At 43.1% G+C, this 20,682-nt stretch overlaps 1 protein-coding gene across 2 annotated transcripts in view; it reads right to left on the reverse strand.

The window, feature by feature from the left end:
* Positions 1–4,387: 4,387 nt before the first annotated feature.
* Positions 4,388–20,682, reverse strand: part of rhbdl1 (rhomboid, veinlet-like 1) — a gene marked incomplete at both ends in the record, with an annotated part of 36,464 nt that continues 20,169 nt past the window's right edge. For both annotated transcript variants that reach the window (XM_083993883.1, XM_083993882.1), the window contains 3 exons: positions 4,388–4,659; positions 5,960–6,020; positions 7,984–8,084. In XM_083993883.1, coding sequence (XP_083850009.1) covers positions 4,388–4,659; positions 5,960–6,020; positions 7,984–8,084 — 434 coding nt within the window. The remainder of the gene's footprint in view (positions 4,660–5,959; positions 6,021–7,983; positions 8,085–20,682) is intronic.

The raw sequence follows: 20,682 nt of genomic DNA on the forward strand, positions 1-20,682 counted from the left end.
AGGATTGTTGTCATAATGGACAGCTGGATCGACTGTGAAATTCATGACAATCCTCAGGTGGTTGGGATTCAAAGACAGTTTTGATTCCTTGTTTTAAATTTACTGTCAAAGCTGCACCAATTCAAAAAAAACAACCTGATCCCGTTCAACAACTGATCAACATCCAGGATAAATTCAAGAATAATTTGGGACCTAAAGCCAAATGTCTGTACATTTGGGAAAACTGCATCACACGCTTCATCATCTTGAGTGTTAATTAATGAATGCACTGGTTAGCACCCAATGACTCTTGTTGTAGATACATTTCCATCTCTGGAGCTACAGTTTCCTGCTTTACCTGCACAGTCGCCCATTTTCTAATCAGCACGAAACACGGTAGAAAAGGCAACCTGGCCGGCTCTGTTGGCAAGCAGAGGTTTCAGAGCAGCTACTGGATAATACAGTTGTTTTGCACGGCGGCTTCTTTCTCTCATGGGTCCCGTGTGTGTGTGTGGAACATGTGGTAATAAACAGCGTACAGCTAACAGCAAAGCAGCCTTTCTGCCCCGTGCTCAGTCTCGGGCTTAGATATATAACAAGGCATTGGGCATTAACAGCACAATGGATTGGCATAGGGAGGTAAAAAAGCATCAAAGAATGACCATGGCAGTAGAGAATATGGCACATGACAATATGTCAGTTAACGACAGTACAATAAGTGCTAAAAAAGAAAAAAAAGAAGAGAAAAAAGCCCATTTATGATGAGATGTAGGAAGAGGAAATAAGAGGCAGCAGTCAGAGAAATGTCAAGTATGCTGCCAGAACAAGACCAGCACAGAAATGAACAATAATTCATCACATCAACAAGGGTCCATCGAGGAGTTTTGCTCATAGTTGGCACTAACCTTTACACATCACCTGGTAATGAAACCAACAGAAGGGGGGGAGGGGAGGGGGGTGGAGATGGAGATGGATCACATGTTATTGATAGGCCGCTCCTATTCAGCTCATGCCATCCCTCACCAAGACTCCCTTACACTGTAGAAAACAAATATGTCACCCAAAGACAGCAATTAAATGAAACATCATGCAGCCTGTCAGATCCACTTCTTAAAGGAAGATATCCTGTTTATAGTCTATAGCTTCGGGCTCTGGTGTTTCCTCGCAACGACCATGCATCATCCTGACACCGGGGGTGTTGTGACATGAGCGCGACAGGACGGGGAAGCACATAGAGGTTTTAATACGAGGAGCGTCTCTCTCTCTCTCTGCTGTCATCTGTTGCCTCTGCTGTCCCTCCATCCCTCACAAGCTCAAACTGTGGCATGCTGTCAGCTCGGAGGAAGAGAGTCAGGCCTCTATCACTCCTCTGCTTTAAGATGAGCTGCTTGTCTGGGTGCAGGAGACACAGGATGACTTGTTTTTTTGAAGGTGTGTTTGGTTCGGGCTCAGGGCCAGGAGATTCGGCTCATGGAAAAGTGATGAACTACTCCTAAAAACTTTCCCCTCCCTCAACTGCTTGTTGGAGAAACTTCTCCTCTTGTCTGTTGTTTCTGCAAGTCTTAGCAAGAAGAGACTTTACACACTGGACGTTTCATTTTGCATGAGAATAACAGGGAATTCACAAGCCTTCGTTTTAGTCCTGCATGTACTTCCAGGAGGGAAAATATTCACAGTTAATGTGTTCTAGAAAAGCATAGCCATATACTAGCCCTTTTTACAACCCATCTGGGTTCCTATGAATCTTAAGTTAAAGAGGCACATTAACCTCCTCTCTGGCATCCTCTTTATCTTCATTATAGGCCAACAGGATATGTATGCATTATTCATCAATGTATCTTTGCTATCTCTAGCAAAAAATATTTCCTTGTAAACACAAGAGTTCCCATCAAGGATACATTACTGTCTCACGTTGGTTGATATTCTCTGTTTTAATGCATCTGAAAATGGCTTAGTCCGACCATTTCATACTCATATTCCCTCATTTAACAAGGAGTCTTCTGTTAATACTGACAGTTTCACATGGAAGCAAATGCTGAGGACTGTATTTATGACCAGCTATCAAAATTGGCAAATGCATAAATTTTTTTTCCCTCCCCAGGCAGCCAGTGGTCATTCAAATGAATTATTGATTGAAAGACTGAAAAATGGAACGTAGCATGAGTAAATGTAATTGCTATCCTCGCCTCATTTTTCCAGAAGCCTGGATCACACTGACGATAATCTACGACAGAGGCCCTGGTCTGTAATTTGTTATTTCGCTAAAGAAGAGCTGCAGCGAAGTGTCCGCACCCTGTGGATGAGAAGCTGGGAGTCGGTGAACGGGCTGCAAAGATGAATCCAGCTACATGAAGAAAATAAAAAAAAATTAAAAAATCTCAAACAGTCCGAAGTTGCTCAGTTTGTTTTCTTCCACTTCACCTGTTGAACATTCACGATGAAGACATGAAAAATAAAAAAGAATGTTGAACCAAAGCTACCAATCGTCAGATTTCAACAGCTTTTGTTTCCGATGCTTTGCCGTCTCTGCGTAGTTCTTTCTATGGCTTATTTTCTAAAGCACTAAAGATTTATAAAATCAAGTGAGCTTGAGTCGTTGGTGGTCACCGAACAAACCAGGGGATTTTGCCTCATGGACTATTTTTCAGAGGATCATCAAAGCCATACAGGAGTTATCAGGAGAACAACAATCATAGCATTAATTTTGCACCATTTGAAACCTTTCTCTTTTTCCCTCAAAGAGGAAAAAAAAAATACAAATAAATATACTCTTGGTTATGAACATACAATATACACATCCACTACCAAATGAAAAAACGGGGACAACTTAATAACACTCTTTTTTTTTCATTATAGGTACATTCCTTTACAAAAGTATACAGTCCCTAAGAATGAGAAACTGAGGTATAGACTGGGCCTGACAGAGACCCCAATGCCCTCTGGGACACGAAGGTCAGAGGTCAGATGATGACACATCCGCGCCCTCCCCAGTTCAGTTTGTCAGAGCGAGAACAGGCCAGTGTGTGTATATGTATCTGTGTGTGTGTGTGTGTGTGTGTGTGTGTGGTTTTCTCTTCGGTTTGTCCGTGTTGACCTACAGATTCAGGCAGTGGCCACTCTCAAAGACAAAGAGGAGAAGAGAGACAGTGTGTTGTATGTGTGTGTGTATGTGTGTGTGTGTTCTTGTCTCGCTGAGAGCCACAGAGCATGACATGGCATATTTTACACGGTGCGCCTAGCAAGTTGGTGGTTAACGTCTGACACAGCGACAGGAGGAGTTGACTCGCTGCAGTAATGACCATCCAGGAAACTTCACCTGTTCTCTCCCTCCTCTCCTGTCACGCGGTCACTTCCATCTCTTCCCGTCTGTCACGTCTTGTCGTGTGAACTATGTTTCTGTGTCCACAGTGTAGGTATTTTAATCATGGAAATGAGAGAGGAAAAAAAAAGATGTCCTTTTGTTTTCAAAGACCCCGCAAAGTGAAAATGACAGTGACGCGTCTCGCCTCGATCTTGCATTTAAAACATTTTACTACTATGGTTTTTTTCTGCACCTGCTCTGATTAAAGTTTTTTTTTTTTTTTGATTGGTTTAACTACTCAGCAGCTTAATTTGAAGAAAAACCCTCTGTTTGTTGTTTTGTAGGTCAGTTATAATGCGACTCCTGTGAGTTACAGCAGGACTGTGAAATCAGTGATTCATATCAGCAGTCATATTTCATTGGTGCTTCTACTGTATGTTTTTTGTTTATTGCTGCCCCTGAAAATAAATGTGCTCTTCCTGAACTTCCTCCCTTCAGCACAGCCAACAAACTCTGCTCCAGTGCCTTAAAGCAAAACACTAAAACTCTGTTAGTTTAAGGGGCACTGCTGGAGATCCTCCACCTCTGACCTTTATGAAAGACAGAAAACTTCTTTACTGTTCTGCCCCTCTTCCTCATCACTTGAGGTCTTTTGCTTTATTAAAAAAAAAAGAAAAAAAAACACGACTGATGAAAGAGCTTTTCAAAAAAGCCTTGGAACAAAAGAACTAAAGCACAGTGGCTGAGAGCTCACTGAAGGTTAGCGCTGGTAATGTGGATGAGATTTAAACGTATATAAAAAGATATATAGTTCCTCAAAATGGATCTGAGGAACTTTCACCTGTACTTGTTGCTACTGTAATCCCTCTTTAATAAAAGAGACATATTTCTTTGATTTGCAAAGTATCTGTAAAAAAGGATTCTTGGTCGATTTTTAGTTTGAATGATCTCATTCATTTCATTTGGGTCTAAACTTGAGAGGAGATGGGAAAGTTAACGACGGTCAAAGGGAGAAGGGGGCTTTGTTTGGAGTCAGTGTGTATGCGGAGGAGGGCTGAGGGGCACAGAGTTGTGGGGGGGTGAGGGTCGGGGGTCGGGGGCCCATCATCAGGGAGGAGGCGGGATCTGCACCCCCAGGAGGTCGTACGCAAAGATGTTCCAGAAGATGGCGAAGAGGAGGAAGGTGATGAAGGAGAAGACGATGACCCACCAGGAGCACTGCTTCTGCAGACTCTCCTCGTAGCTGCGCAGGATCAGCAGCCCCATGCTGATGCCCACCACGGCCCCCGACAGGTGGGCCATGAAGCTGGGCTGGGGCCCCGAGGACGGCAGCGGCGGCGAGAAGCGGAGCCAGACCGCACGGCCAACTTCTGAACTCACTGTGGAGGATGGAAGAGAGGAAAGAGACAGAATCAGCGTGGAGGAATCTCTGTTCAGGCCACACTGTCATCTAATTCTCCATTGTGGCTTAAAAATACAGTTTGACATTTTCAGAAATGCTCTTATTTGCCTTCTGGAGGACAGTTAGATGTGAACACTGATACCATTTTCATGTCTGCACTTTAATTATGAAGCAGCTAGCTGGCGTAGCTTCGCTTTAACTTCACCTACAGCACCTCTAAGATTTCCAATTAACACATTCCCCTCCAGATGATTTGGCTCTTAAAACCCAATTACAGAATTAGCAAATCCAAGACAAAATGATCTTGAAGAGCAGCGTGCTTTTATTTTGAAGTTTTCGTAACTCACTCTCCCTCATAAAAAGAGCAGCACTTAGATCTGAGTGGACTAAAAATGAGCTGGATCGACCACTGTGTATTGTAGTGAGGTGTTTTATCACAGTCTGCTTCTGCAGCCAAAGAAAGGTCACAGCATGATTTAAATAGATCCGTACTCTAAAAATGACTCTCGAATGTTATATGAAGTTGTTTTCTCCGGCCTCTTAGCTGAATAAATACTCGGCGCTGATAACATAAAACCAGAGCAAATGTTAATTCAGTCTTCACAGTAGCTCACAGAAGTGTGCTATGTGTTGGATTTTATTGTCAGACGCCGTATCCCCTGTTTGCAAAACACTGAGGAGAGATATAACATTCCTGCAGAGACGCGCTGCTCTCTCAGCTCAGGGGCGGCAGGCTCGGGACAGATGGAGTGAACATATTGCTCACTAATGAAAGTCACAGTGCATCGGTCCTCGTGTGGAGGAAAAGGACAAGTGGTGTGACTCAAACGGTTTTAAAAACAAAGCAACACGTCCAATCAGGAAGCCGCTCGCTCCTCTCGGCCGTTAAGCAGCGTGTCAGTCGCTCGGCTCTAAGAGGCTTTTAAACAGCACTCACATGTCTAGGATGGCAAATAACTGTGTTATTATGTTGAACTGTGTGAACAGGTGTGCAGACGTTAAACGTGCTGGAAATGAGAAGTAACACACACACACACACACACACACACACACACACACACACACACACACACACACACACACACACACACACACACACACACACACACACACACACACACACACACACACACACACACACACACACACACACACACACACACACACACACACACACACACACACACACACAGACTGGTGCTTTGAATTCAACATTTATAGCAACAGCAGGAACGGGAGTGTGGGGCTCCGGGAGTAAAAAAATTTGGAGAACTTACTGCAAACGAGCGCCAGGATCATGCGGAGCAGCTTGTACGGACAGCGCATCCCAGCCCAGTTCTGCAACACAGAGCGAAAAAGTGTCCCGTCAGCGCAAAAACAATCACGACACAAACAACCACTTGGAATATGAGTGCATTAACAGCTTGGCAAGAAGCACGTCGCCTTTCTCTTATCCTCGGGACATATTTAGACAAGAAAGAGAGACAATCCATATCCATATGAGAGAGGAGGCAACACTTACACAAGGCAGAGGCACGATTATACACCTGGCTGCTCTCCACTTACTGGTTCCAACCCAGTGGCACTCTATTAATTAGGGCTAAGATAATTTAACAGAAGGGGAGAATGGGCCAATAAATAGCCCCTGTGATTCTTGAGGGAGAGGAAGAACAATGGCATCCTCACTTAGAATAACACATTCACTCTCCAGGATGAATAATTGCACCCATCCCGTCCCTCTAAAGCTCCTGGCTGCAGGGGAATGACCCAGCAGCAGAGTTTTCACTCGTCTCCTAAAGCAGAAATAAATATATGATCGGCATGAAAAATGTAAAGAGAGATGTACCATACGTTTAAAACAGGTCAGGAGTGCTCTTGATGTCAAAATGTTTCTACAAATGAATGATTCATATGATGGAGGGGGGGTCAGTGCAGTAGTGCAGAGGAGGAGGCCTGATCTGTGTGTGATGTGATGTGGCTGCTCTCTCATGGGAGGCAATTTGCTCTGACGTGCCTCCAAACTCGCAGGAGGAGAAGGGCAATCTTTAACCAGAGGACGGCCAATCCATTTTGTCTGTTACAGATCTTGTTATCACAGTGCTGACTTTCAAATGCGTAAGGAATCTGACGCCTGTGTGTGTGTGTGAGGCGCAGACGATCGCTGAGAGGCCGAGACAAAGACACGATTCCAAAAGCTCAAACTGAAGAGCTCAAAGATACTAAATAAAAGATTTAAGGGTCACGTCCAAAATTTAGTTTGTGCACTACGTTGGTTTCAAGATGTATTCTGACAGCATCGCTGGAGTTTTTTTTGACTTTTACAGAGTCACGTCCACACGGCAGCCTGCCTCACTGAACCTGAAAATCTCTTTCGGGGGGCAACCAGGATGACAGCTGATGGCAGATGGCCAGGAGTTTACTGGGTCGAGACCGGACGGCATTTGAAACAAAAAAAAAAGAAAATTCCTTCAAAAAGAAGCACGAGACAAAGCTCATCAGAGCAGAACTAAGATGTGCCTTAAAGGATTTCCCGACAATAAGCGTAACAGAGCAAATAAACTGTCTGTTAGCCGCTGCGAGCGCGCGCTTTTTACAGAGTCTTTGCTTTGAGGCCCCGTCAGCGCACTTTGATTTCTATCCCTGCTGGCATCTCCAGTGCCCACAGTGAGCAGCGACATCAGTTAAAGTGATTCATCAGATGTAACGCTGCCTTGAGAGCTGAAGGGAATGTGGAAAGCACTTCACGTAGAAACACACACAGCATCCAGGGAGTTCGCTGCCTGTTTTCTTTTTTTCCTCCAGTGGACACAAATAAATACTAGTCTTAATAATTAATAAAGGAGCCGTGAAATACCAGCTCACACGAGATTCATCAATACAGATGACGATGAGAGTGAAGAAAGAGGAAAAGGTTCGGCAGCGTGAGGGACTGGGAGAGGGTCCTCGGGGTCTGCTGCGCATCAACAACCTTCAGTTGAAGCTTCATTTTGCTGATGACTAGATAAGAGGTCACATTGTCTCGAGAATAGTCGGTGGCATTGTTCCAAAAACTGCTGGGCAATGAAGTATTTATCGCAAAGATGTGATCCTACTGCGGCAGGGAAAACATCCAACTTGCATCTGGTGGCAAAAAAAGAGAGCGGTGAAGTCTGGTTGGTGTCTTTGGTGGGAGTGGGAGTGGGAGGTGGTCCCTGTCTGTCTCGCTCTCACCATGTGTGCGCTGCTCTGACATTTCCTCTCTATTGAAAACCGTTTTTCAGACGCAACAATGGAAGGCGATGATGACGATAATGGCAGTTACCATGACGACGTTGGCCAGATGCGCCGAGCACAGAGCGTAGACCCCCCCAGAGCCCCCCACCACTGGAGCACGCATGTCTGTGATGGACACTGTCAGCGAGCCTGCAGAGACACACACAGAGGGAGAGAGGCATTAGGAATGTGGGTGTAAGTGCAGGGAGAAGTGTGTGTGTTTGTGTGTGTGTTTGTTTGTGTGTGGGCTGTTAGGTAGAGAGAGAGAGTGAGTGAGAGAGAGAGAGCAAAGGACAGCATTTTACAGCAGAGGGGAAAAACAAAGGGTGAGTCAGATTACTCATCACACGGCGGCACAAGTCACCTTCCTCTGAGCATTTTTCTAAAAAAAAAAAAAAATCAGAGAGGCTGTGCTACATCAGCTGACCTTCACACGCCCTTTCATTTTACATCCACAACACATGACACTATCAAACACACACAAACACACGTGTTCAGTGTTGTGAACAGCACTGCGCAGGCTTTTCCTGTATGTAAAGCACTTAGGCTAAAACGTCTGCTGAATAATTACATCAAAATGGAAAAGAACAACAACAAAAAAAGAAAAACCTCTTAATTGGATTTTCCTTGAGGATGCTACAATTAAAAAAAAAAAAGTCCATTTTGAAATGACCTCTGATCAAAGCGAGGCCAGGAGAGCACACAGGAGAACCTCGCTGAAGAGGATAATTTCCAATTTGTGGGCTTTGAAAGTGCACAGGCGAAGTCTAATCAGGGATATGTAGATGTGGACTGAAGCCAAACGCACTGCTGTCTGAAAAGATAGTTATGACATGATAAGTACAGTGGTGGTTGTGGCAATGACAAAGACGGGGGCAATTAGTGTAGCTTGAAGTGCAATTGCATAGCCTACTCATACTGTGTTTATGACAACACTGCAATACAACACTGTACTTTAACCAGCACGATGGATAGTTAAAGGAAAATTCACCTGTGAATAGTCTGAATATATTTTCAATTTTAGGGTTTAAACTGTCTAATTGACTTTTTAAGGTTGAGGCTGTGTAGACCACCACACACAAATGACTAATGTCATGATAAAAACAGGTAATGACAAGACCAATGATGTAAACCGCCATGGCTGTAGGCTAATGAAAGAAGGAATAGAGCGAGGAAAGAGTCAGTGCACGATCTAAACCTTAACCGCTCCTGACAACAGGTCTAACCAGGTCACAGGAGTGACATCACCTGTGTGTGTTGCTTATTTAACCTGATTTAAACCCGTAAGTAGTGATATCAAATGTTGCTCAGAAATCTTTCACACAAACACGTTGAGCTGTGTTAGCTGCTGCAGAACCTGCTCCTCCCCTCTGCCTGATTTCATCATGTATGAATATTGATGTAGACTCTTCTTCATTTACTTTACTGAACCTTTATTTACTAACGCCAAAAACATACGGAATAGTTTTACATTTGGGAAATTCACATCTTGTTGTTTGTTTTACTGCTGAAAGACGGTAAACAGAGCTCTGCCAAAATCAAGTCCCCTTACAAAAACTAACACACAGCAGACTATTCAAGGCTACTTTGTTTCTTTGTACCAGACTGATATGAGAGTGATATTATTCACTTATTAAATCTCAGCAGGAAAGCAAACACACTTTTTTCACTTTTGTCACTGTAAGTGTTTATGTTTTTAACTCAACAGTTGACACAAAGAGACATTATGAGTGAGATATTTGGCTACTTATTAGGAACAACAAGTCCTTGAAAAGAGTTTAAAGATGCTATATTTAAGTTTTTGCTGCTACCATACAACTAGCCTATACATTGCAACAATGTACATTTAGCACACAATTCTAAAACACACACATAATAAGATCAGGTGCTCACTTATGGCTGCTGTTAAGGAGCCTATGAAGATGATGATGGTGATGGTCACTTGCTAAAAGCTAAAAGCTAAAAAGAGTTTATGATCATCACTACTTCTTCTGCATGACAGAGATTCGTTGATCTGTTACGGAAAGTGAGAGATGGGCGGCCGGGGTTTTGGGGGCTAGCTGGTTAGCATGCTAACTTCAATAGAAAAAAACAGGATCATCCCTATGTTCCCCAGGTCCTATGTTCCCCACTTTATATGGGACCGGGGAACATAGGACCCTTTTTTAGAAAAAGGGTCCTATGTTCCCCGGTCTGGACACAGCTTTTCCCCAAAAGGACCCGGGGAACATGCAATTTTTGTACCGATACCTGGAAGTGGAGTTGAGTGACTTGGCATATTTATGCCTATTTTTGAGAAGTGTAATTGTCCCATTGGTTGGGTTTAGGCAATGAAGAAAGGAGTTGGTTAAGTTTAGTAAAAAGACCAGGTAGAGGCTAGACAGGCCAGATAGATAGAGAGAGTCCAGATAAGTAGAGAGAGCCCATCGACCAGCAGGGGAACATAGGACCCTTTTTTTGAAAAAAGGTCCTATGTTCTCCGGTAAGAGTGGGGAACATATAGGTCCCTTTTTCAGAAAAAGGGTCCTATGTTCCCCAGTATGTATTGCGACCGGGGAACATAGGGCCCTTTTTGGGGAAAACGGGGAACATAGGATCCTTTTTTCAAAAAGAGGGTCCTATACTATATAACATAGGACCCAGGAAACCGTGGACCCGGGTAACATAGGTGCGCTCCCGAAGAAAACTAATTGGAGAAACAGAGGCAAGACAAAAGAGTTGGTGATTGAAAGACATTTGATGCTAAACTCAAAATGTTCTTAATGGCCATTAGCTTCGGTAATGCTAATGTTAGCTGTGTGGCAACTGCAAAAAACGTACATAACATACAGCTCCTTTAAATAGCCTTCTGTTTTTAGCACCGCTGAATCCTGCGGTACACCTGCCGCTGCTTTAACTAACAGCACTGACACTGAAGTAGGACAGACTCCCAAGCAGGAGAAATCACAGTGGCAGTTGCTTGCGAGGACAGCGTCAGCCACTGTTAATTATGCAAATGAGCTGATAAGGGAAGCGGAGAGGGCTGATAAAACAAAACAGCCTCTTTTTAATCACAGTTGGGGTTTGCCGGAGTTGTGATCTCAGATCTATAATGCATGTTGTAACATTCATATTCTCTGTGTATGTGTGTGTGTGTGAGATAGAGAGAGAGTTGTGGGATCTCAGAGTAAACACCGTCTTAAAGAACGCCTCGTCAGCCTGTGGTGGCGGTGATGATCATGGAAAGACAGATGGTAATCAGAGCGCGTTCCTGAGTCATTCATCTCTCCCCGCTCCAACACCTATGGGTTATTTGACGTGGATTTATGGGGCAAATGAAGGTTGGTGCTTCAACTATAAAGATTTCAGGAGATTCACAGTACCACGTTTTAGGCAGCTCCACAAAAATCGCAATTACACAGTGTAGCATACAGTAGGTGGTCTCTGATCTCTTCAAAGTAAAGGGAAAAATTGAATTGGAGCAACTTCAGCAGCATCAACATCTTATCATCTACTTTCTCTTTCAGCCTTCACAAGTTTTTTTTTTGGCATTTAATTTATTACTTCTGTGCATTTGAGTTGGAAGATATATTGATGAATTATTAATAGAATGATATGAGAGATATCATCTGGGGTTTTTAGTCTTTTGCTGGTCTTAAACATTCAGTACAATTAAGAGATACCATTTTAGGAATTTGTTTTACAGTTTTTGCACTCTAATATGAACATAAACAGGAACAAGATTTTTTTTTTAATCCTCTCCTCTCCCCAAAAGTTTGAATTAATAGATTTAAGTGTGCTGCTGAAGTGGTACTGATTAAAAATACATATTTTATTCATATCTGCTAGTTTGTAACAAATACTGTGATATCTCTATTTACATTTCATATTTTCCTAAATCAAGAACAGTTTAGAGACCTTAAAAGTAGTTGGAGAGGTTTCTACACTTAAAGTTCAATACAAGAGCAATATTCACTCCACCCTGTGGCTCTACTTTCCTCTCCAACAACTTCTAAAGCAAAAATATCTGCCTCTTGAACCGTCAAAGGCTCCACTATCTTCACCAGCCAGTTGTTAATTTGGTTGTATTTGCAGTACTGATGAGAGTGAACCAAAATAAAGTTGCAAGTATAGCTTCAAGACACTATACATTTCCATATAGCTGCCAGGAAACGCAGAGTTGGGTGATGAATCTGTCGATCTGGTTCCACAAGCAACAAATTAAACACAGTAACTAGTTGCCATGTTTTGAGCAGATTTAAGAGCAGGGAAGTGGGCTGTTTGGGTGCTGAGATGAAAGCTAACACCGGCTCAGACCACCTCTTCAGAGGAGACACTTGTCAGGGATGTGACACCACCATCTGTGGGTGAGGAAGAGAAGACAAACCGAGACCTCCGGCTCAGAGGAAGAGAGAGGGCTCCACAGGGAGGATACAAACTGCTCTCTCCTCCTGCTCGCTCGGCTTTGGTGAGAGGCTCCAAAATACAGTATGAATATTAAACAGGCCTGTCATGTGGGCTCTCGTGCTTAGGGGGATTTAAGATTTAGGATTCTCGCACTCAGCAGCGGCTGAGACGAGAGGTGTGCGATTATTTCAGTGCCAAGCTGACACATTCCATCTCATGCACAGATTATTTATTGTTGCCATCCTGAAGTCATCATCAACATACTCAAATCTTTTTGTGAGCTTGCAACATCCACAAGTGCACTGCGGTGTAGACAGTAAAAATGATGTACTTTGTATAGGTCAACCACACACTCTGGGCTATACTCTGTCTACCGCAGTATAATCCCAATTGCAGCTCAGAGAACTGGATCTCTCTGTCAAACCAAAGTTGCGACACCATTACTGTTACTCCAGGCTGCCCTTAAGCTACCAGGCAACTTTGTATTTCCCAGTCTCTCCGGGATAAGGTGCAGACAGAGGATGGTGAGTTGATCCGAGGCCGGGGTCTGACAGCGCCTGAGGCTGCGCTGCTCTGTAGCTGCTACAGTGGAGCACAGCAAAGTGCTGCAATGAAAAATATATATCCTCTAATGCTTGGAAAATATGGCCTATCATGACTCTACACACAAACAATGACAAACATGACAAATATGGTTTACTATCCACAGCCAAATCAAGAGTCCTTGGTCAATAGATATATCATCATTCTTTCAAATCAAAAAGTGCGTGTGTGCATAGATTTCTCTGGTGCAGATTTCTTATCTTGTATGTTAAATATTTACAGCTTGGTGTAAAAGTGGGTTAAAGAGGTAGCGTGTCTTTAAAAGCCACGTTAAACCCGAGTTAATCGATTTTACGGGTGCAGCAGAACGAGCTGTAAACACAACGGTGGCATCTGCTCGGATTATAAAGTTGACTGGGTGAAACATTTCAGCAGTTGGCTATTGTCTTACTAACACCAAACATTAGCATTCGTTTGGAGATGTGCTTCAGGAGGTGCAATGGATGAAAACCCAGTATTCACCCTCTTTTAGCTCTGTTTAGTTTCCATCAACTCCTGAAAAGAAGCACACCAACTATCACCAAACTCACTGCTTCGTAAAAGGTGTCTGACAGAAGGAGTTTTGTGGGAACCTAAAGGATGTCAGGGAACATTTAAATGCACTGAGTTGCATTTCTTGGCTGGTCAGCCGGTAAATTACTGAGGAAAGGACAATTAAAGGACAATGAATGTTTATTTATTCAGGTGATTTAGTTCAGTTCAGCACTGAGCACAGAGAAAAACCGACCACCCATGACTGTGATTGTATTCTTTTATTCCATCTGCTGGCATAAAGTATGAAGAAAGACCACTTGAAACAGCCAAATGTATCGTGTCATGTTTCATTTTGAGAGATGAAAGAATTACCATTACCATTTTGCAAGGGTCTGATTTCATAAAGAAGTGAAACATTCCAGTGGTTAACCAGTTCTCTGTTCAGCAACGGGGAAACCTGCAGCACCTGCTGATGCTGTGGGACTGATGCCCTTTTTTAAGGTTCGGGTTGCTCCATTTGTGTACACTTTCCTCAGACAGATCTATCCTGTATGCATTAAATCTTGTGGCCCTGCACTGAGATGTGCTGCAGTCCGCACTCCTGCAGTCACAGGCCTGCCTCCGTGGGCTAATAAACTGGGGAAATGCCTGATCAGATTTATTTACTAAGCACACATGAGAAGAGAAGGAGACGGATGGAAAAGGTGGCTGCACAGGGAACAGCACAGAAGATACTCTAAAGCTGCAGTTGTGCTTTATGTATCATGGAGACGGCTGGTTGCTGGTTGATGGAGGGGGAGGGGGGGGGGGGGGGGTGTTATTTGATGTTGGAAAGCAAATGTAGTTTTGGTATGAGAGCAGACACAGTTTGGAGGTACTGGGGTAAAAATGTAAATGTCAGGGTGACTCAACTAGAAGCAGAGCATCTGTCACATGCTCTTTTGTCTACTTTACAGTCTACTTCAAAAGCTCATAGCTTCAAATGTCATTTAATAGTGTGGTGTCCATTTCGGAGCCTCATTTCAGCTATAATAGTGCTGTCAGACCGGGGGAAGCTCTATTAAAGATATTTTCCACCTGGGAAGGAGACAGACACCTCTGTGTCATCCAGGCTGAAAGAGATAAGGGAAATATCACCTCTGCTGCCAATGCTTTCCTTCAAGTGGAGCAGCAGGAGTCGCAATCAGTCCTCATCCAATCTAACATCTTCATCCATCTCCTCGTGCCCTCGTGGAGCCAGTGTGGGGGGGTTGGTGGTGGGGATGAACCCCCCCCCACCCCATCACCCCACTCCCCACCCTCTCAGATGAAGGGAAGGAAAAGGAGTCTGCCAACTTTTACTTATCAGAGGTGTCAAGCTGTGGTGGAGCTTCCCAGACTGTCAGCATCCTCAAAGCGACAAAACACAGCGCACCTGTGCTCCTGCACTGCAGTCAAAGCAGATCATTAGTCCAACAACATCGGCGAGGAAAAACACAGAATGAAAGGCTCAAACGCAACATGAATCAGGACTTCTCTTGTCTACGTATACAACAGAGAGAACAGTCACACACCACAACAACAAAAACCACAACAACATGAGTCCGGTGCAGTTGGTGCCAAGCTCTGGCCTGGAGGAACGGACACAATTCATCAATTTTGCAGCGTGCCAACACGTCCAATGTAAACACACACTGCCCTTGGATTGAGTGTGTTTATTCAAACTGTTTCCTGCTCTGTCCAAATTTGCCACATACAGAAAAAGATATGATAATATTTATGCAATCCCAGAGCCCAGGGGACATCAAGAAAAATCAATAATCTCCACGAGTCACATCCTCAGAGCTGCTGAGAGGAAACTGCTCGGCATGGCACCAGCAATCAGGGAGAAGTATAATCATATCAGATCTTGCTGTGTGTGTGTGTGTGTATGAGCATAACAGAGGCAAAACATAGAGTTAGAGTGTGTACATCTAGCGAGAGCATATTCTTTATGTCAAGAGCTGCCAGACAGAAAAAAAAAAAATTAAATTCTTGTCACGGCCAAAGCGGTTATCACTCACGGCTGATTTTCAGTGAACAAGCACAATAGTTGACCTTGGATGGAAATTACTCAAAACCTTTCCAACATAAGGATGGGAGGGAAAAAAAAGTGCAGGAAATCACTTCCTGTTCTCAAGGTTATAAAGCCACAGTGATGGCTACAGGGAGCGGGATGTGCTTCTCCATCAGAGAGCCTTGGAGTTAACCACCAGAGTAAATGGAACATAAACTGAGCAGAGAAATGGCCTCCTCTAATTCCAGCAGAGCCGCCCTGACAAATATCGCTGTCCTGGATTGGCTTCGCACCGCAGATGCAAAAAAGACAGCCGTAAACACACAGTGGGCTCGCTTCCGAACTAATGGGATACCTTCAATGAGGCTGCATTACGGGACAAATATTCATCATGCTCGGTGTTGTTATCAGCCGGGCTGCAGGGGGGCTGGTGGGAGAGAGGAAGTGAGCTCGGTGTCACCTAGGAAGAGTTGACTGTGGGGTGAGATGGAGGAGTTGGGGAATTACCATAATCACGCTGTGGCAGGCTCTGCGACGCACCAAGGTCACCCTGCTCGGTTCAGGCTCAGCGCCGAGGGAGTACATGAGAAACACAGGACCAGACGCGTCGCAACACCGGGATTCACACACACAGAGAGAGAGAGAGAGAGAGAGAGAGCTCTGCAGCTACGATTGGTTAAAAAAGACAGAAATATGACCTTTCATTACTGACGATGCTGCTCTGACACAGCAACACAGCCACACCAACAGCCCTTAATAATAACAGCAAGTGGGAGCTAATAGAAATTCAGCCGACAACAGCGACATCTCTCCAGGTTCACCTCGAACCAATCAAATGTTGTTAAATGACTCTCCGCCACAGACCACAGAGTCACACCCCTCTGGTACTGAGAGGGATTTTTCTAGCACACTGTTCTCCATCACTTCCACTCCTCCACGCTGTTCTGCCCTCTCTCGTCTTTTTTTTTTCTTTATCTCCATCTCTTCCTCATTAACTGAGATTGGTTGCTGATGCAGCTGATGCAATGTGACGGTTTGGCACTGTCGGTTCATCTGACTCAAATTCCAATTTTCTAAAAAAAGAAAAAAAAACACCATCTAATTTGTAAGTTTCCTGAGCAACAATGCAGATGATGTGTGTGGCCTATGTGTTTCCATTTTTGTTTTTGAGCTTCTTGCAAAACCTAATTTGGATGATGATGAAACTGAAACGCTTCATTGAGGACTTAAATGCAATACTCAAATTGTTGTCTGATGAAAATTTGAATCTCAAATATCCTCTTTTCATCTTTTCCAGAGCTTTCCAGCTGTAAAAGAAACTGAGAAAACCTTTGAAATGTGTTGCAAGCTCTGGGGAAAGCTAGTGGAAGTGCTCTGTCTGTCCAAGGTCAAGAATAAACCCTCACTCTCCCGGCTCCTGCTTTATCACAAAGACAGAAAATAAACAGAACAAAGAATTAACAGCGCAGCAAATCAGACCTGTAATAAATCTTTCATCAAAGCAGTAAAGCTCGTTTTAGTTGATTTAGTTCTATTACCCATCTGAATTTATTGACTTTTATCTAGTAGATTCAATCCCAGAGCTGTACTTCAAGGCCTTTTGGGGAGTTTCAGTAGCGGAGCTTATGAGCCTCCACCAAAAATCAGCAAAATGGATGATGGACGGGGTCACTCTTGGCGACGGGCCACGGCCCTCTATTCACTGGCAGCAGATTTAATCATATACTCTGCTTAAATAGGTACAGCATCAATCAGTTATAGAAAAGCAATGTAGAAACTGTAGTATAACAGAAATAAGCCTGAAGAGCCGCTGTCGTTTAGAAACTCAACAGGCCTTTATTAGTTAGATAACGCAGAAACAATCATCAGGCTAAATTAGGAGCGACAATAAAGCCTGCGTCTCATGTCCACGACAGAAGCCGACACCGCCGACGCCCTGCCTGATATCAGAAGAGCATTAATCAGCTGCTGAAGGATTTAACGCCACGTGCTTTTAAGTAATGACAACATCAACGAGCTGGCAAATATGAGGTTACACTGACACGCTGTCATTCATCACATTTTCATTACGATTTCCCAACGGGCCACGAACGCCACCAGGCCTCGTGTCTCGACTGAGGACACCGATGAGCTCTCCAACACCAGCTGGTTGCTTCATTACCGTAAACATATATTCTGTTAACAGGCGCCTGGACACAGGGAGGAGAACATTAGAATAATGTATAATTCAAACCATACGCTCCATAGGTGCTGCAGCCGATAGGAGGTGATAGGAGCTGCTCTGTGACAACTGAAACCTCTTGTGGTTTCTCCTTTAGTGTCTCAGGTGCATCTATAGGGATTTCTACACCTTTATTCATTCAGGAACTTTGGAGGGAAAAGGATTCAAGTAATTTATGGATGTAAAAGCTGAAAATTTGACACTAATTTGCCCTTGCAAATAAAGATTTCCCCTTAAAAATGTATTAATGATGGATTAGACAGTTAACGTTATTTCGTTTTTTCAAATCTTCTAGATATTTTGATAATGAACAGTTCTAGTGTGGACTTTTTATTTTTCATGAGCTACTTTTATACAATAATTGAGAGGTATATTCTATAAGCATACCGTTTTTTCATACGTTGTCTGTTTTGTATGTAAATCGGCAATCAAACTGGGGACTGTTAGACTATTAGATACTGTAAATGCAATCAGGTTTTGAGAAAATGTATTCTCTACTTAGTACCTATAATGTGTATTTTCTGTATATGACCTCTTTATTTTCATATGTATTTTAAATCAATGTTTTTCTTTCATTGAATTATGCATGAGTGTGTTTATTAAGCATCTGGGCACAAGCATTATAAATTAAATGCCATGATTCGTGGAATTATTCTGCATGGTCGATATTCTGTGAATAACAAGTTTTGGCAAGTTAATGTTTTCATTTTTTGAAGTGAAATGAAGTAAATACAACCCCACAGCAAACATGTGTTAAAAATGAGCCTTTCTTCAAATGTTGATGCAGTTCTCTTTTTTTGCCTGACTGGGACATTTGAAGCCGGAGTTTTCTAATATTTAGTGAATTTAGTTTCCCCCTCTGTTTGTGCAGTGGTTCCTCAGTGCTGCTCCTTGTTGTCTCCAAACAAACATTGAATGATTGTGGTTAAACATCTCAGATTTTACATCGTCTGTCCACATAGAATGACTCTGTCTTATCCAGATGTTATTTTTAGCAATGGGGTTGCAGGTAACATTTGCTTCTGATGGCTCAGCTGATGGACATGAAGTTTAATCTCGCTTTTCTTAGTCGTCCAGATTTTGTCTTCTTTTCTGCAGTTCGCCTTAACTGTTATTTCTTACTGACATTTTAGACAAAGGAAATTTCGAGCTGGACGAGTTTTATATCTTTTATAGCCTCCTTTGCTTTGTAGTCAGCAGTTGGCATAATTTCCAGAGACACTTCTGCCTCTGATAACACAAGTTTCAAAGAAAGAGGGAGTTTATCAGCTCTAAAAGTCGGACAAATCCTAGTGCCAGTTCTTCACCTGCCTTACAGATCCTAATGAGTCAGTTAAGACCTAACAAGTTAATGAAGTTATTAGTATTTTATAAGTAAAGGGCAACCACACTTTGGCAAGGAATTTTTCATTTTAATGAAGTTAATGAAATAAAGCTAATGAAATAAAAATTATCAGTGTATTAACATTTTCATTGTCTGTTTGCTGCAGGGGCATAATTTACTTATTTAATTATTTTATTATAAAATAAGTTATTTGCCCTGCGGTTCGCAAACTTTTTCTCATTGTCGTCACTTTTTCATTAAAATCTGTTGATATATTGGCAAATATCTGACCAAGTAAACAATTTACACCAGGACTGTGCTTGTCCACACTGAAGACAGCAGAATCGAGTCTGGCAGGCAGCGAGCAGTGGGAAAAAGATCAGAGTTGAGTATGTCAACACTGAGATCTCTGAGTTAAGCAGGACATAGTGAGACAGCATGCTCGCTCAGACCTGCTGTTACGAGAGGCTGCTGAAAGATGTGGGTTGTCTCAAATATAAGGTGTTAGAGGAGACAGACACCCTGAGGCTCACACGGGGCGATGAGGAAAAACACGGTGTTCTGGCACCTGTTGATGTCCTGAAGCGATTGAAGAGGCTGAAGGAGTTGTTGGCTCCAGGGAAAGAGAACCAGAAGCGAATGAAGAGAGGAGAGAAGAAAGGAGATTAAACGTAGGAATCCCTTCTGCTCCATCTTTACTGTGGAACTGGGCTTCAGTGTTGAACATGGCATGCAACTGTTCCTATTACGAAACATGAAATTCTAGTGGTGCTCTTCAGCCACTGTTAGTGCAACAGGGCCATGAAGGATTAGTGAGTAAGTGGATGCAAAATGAGTGAGGACAAGGTCCAGGGTCTGACTGAGCTGCACTGTTAGGAAAAATAATTACACAATTGTTCCTGTGGTCAGCACACAACCAAGGACAAAATGTGCAATGTCATTCTTTATTTTCAGAGGGGGCACTATATTATAGGAGTGGTGCAATGGAGTGATGGACAGGCTGCACCCAAGATTTACGAATTAGTATGTAACACACCGTCTTACCTACCCAGATGAAAACCTTATAACTAATTTATTCTTCGTAATAATTGTACAATACATTATTTCCACTATTATGACTATAGAGATTTGCCTTAGTGCATGTGAGATATTTATATCTGTGAAAAGTGTTTCATACGTTCAGTTTTTGAGGCATCGTTTAAAAGAAAAATCTTCCTTTTGGCTTTGAAAGTAAGCCCTGCAGTGCCAAAATCCTCACAGTGTGTTAAAGAACGCACATGGACGCACGATACCTGCAGCACGCCGCTCCATAAATGCATGCACATATTCAGTGCAGCTGTAACCTGAAAGCTCCGCCGCCCCACGAAAAATAACAAGCAACATGCGTGCAATAGGCGATAACAACAGCAGACATGATTTAACTCATGAGCCAGAATAAGGCTGCATGAATATAAACATGAGACAGCCGGGGGCAACAAAACAGGCAAGGAGGAAAAGTCAAGAATTTCACTGAGTAAAAGCACTGGGCAATTTCTAACATCCACAAGCAATCAGGAGTTTACAAAGACTGAGGGGAGACTGGTAAAATACAAAGAGGGGGGGCAGGGGAACAGCATCAAAGTGTGTGTTCTTACTCTGACACACAGTCAGTGTATCAATGGACGACTGGAAGAAGGACAATGAAAAGACACCGACGGGTCTTACC

Source organism: Trachurus trachurus (genome assembly GCF_905171665.1).
Source record: "Trachurus trachurus genome assembly, chromosome: 19".
NCBI classification, from domain to species: domain Eukaryota; kingdom Metazoa; phylum Chordata; class Actinopteri; order Carangiformes; family Carangidae; genus Trachurus; species Trachurus trachurus.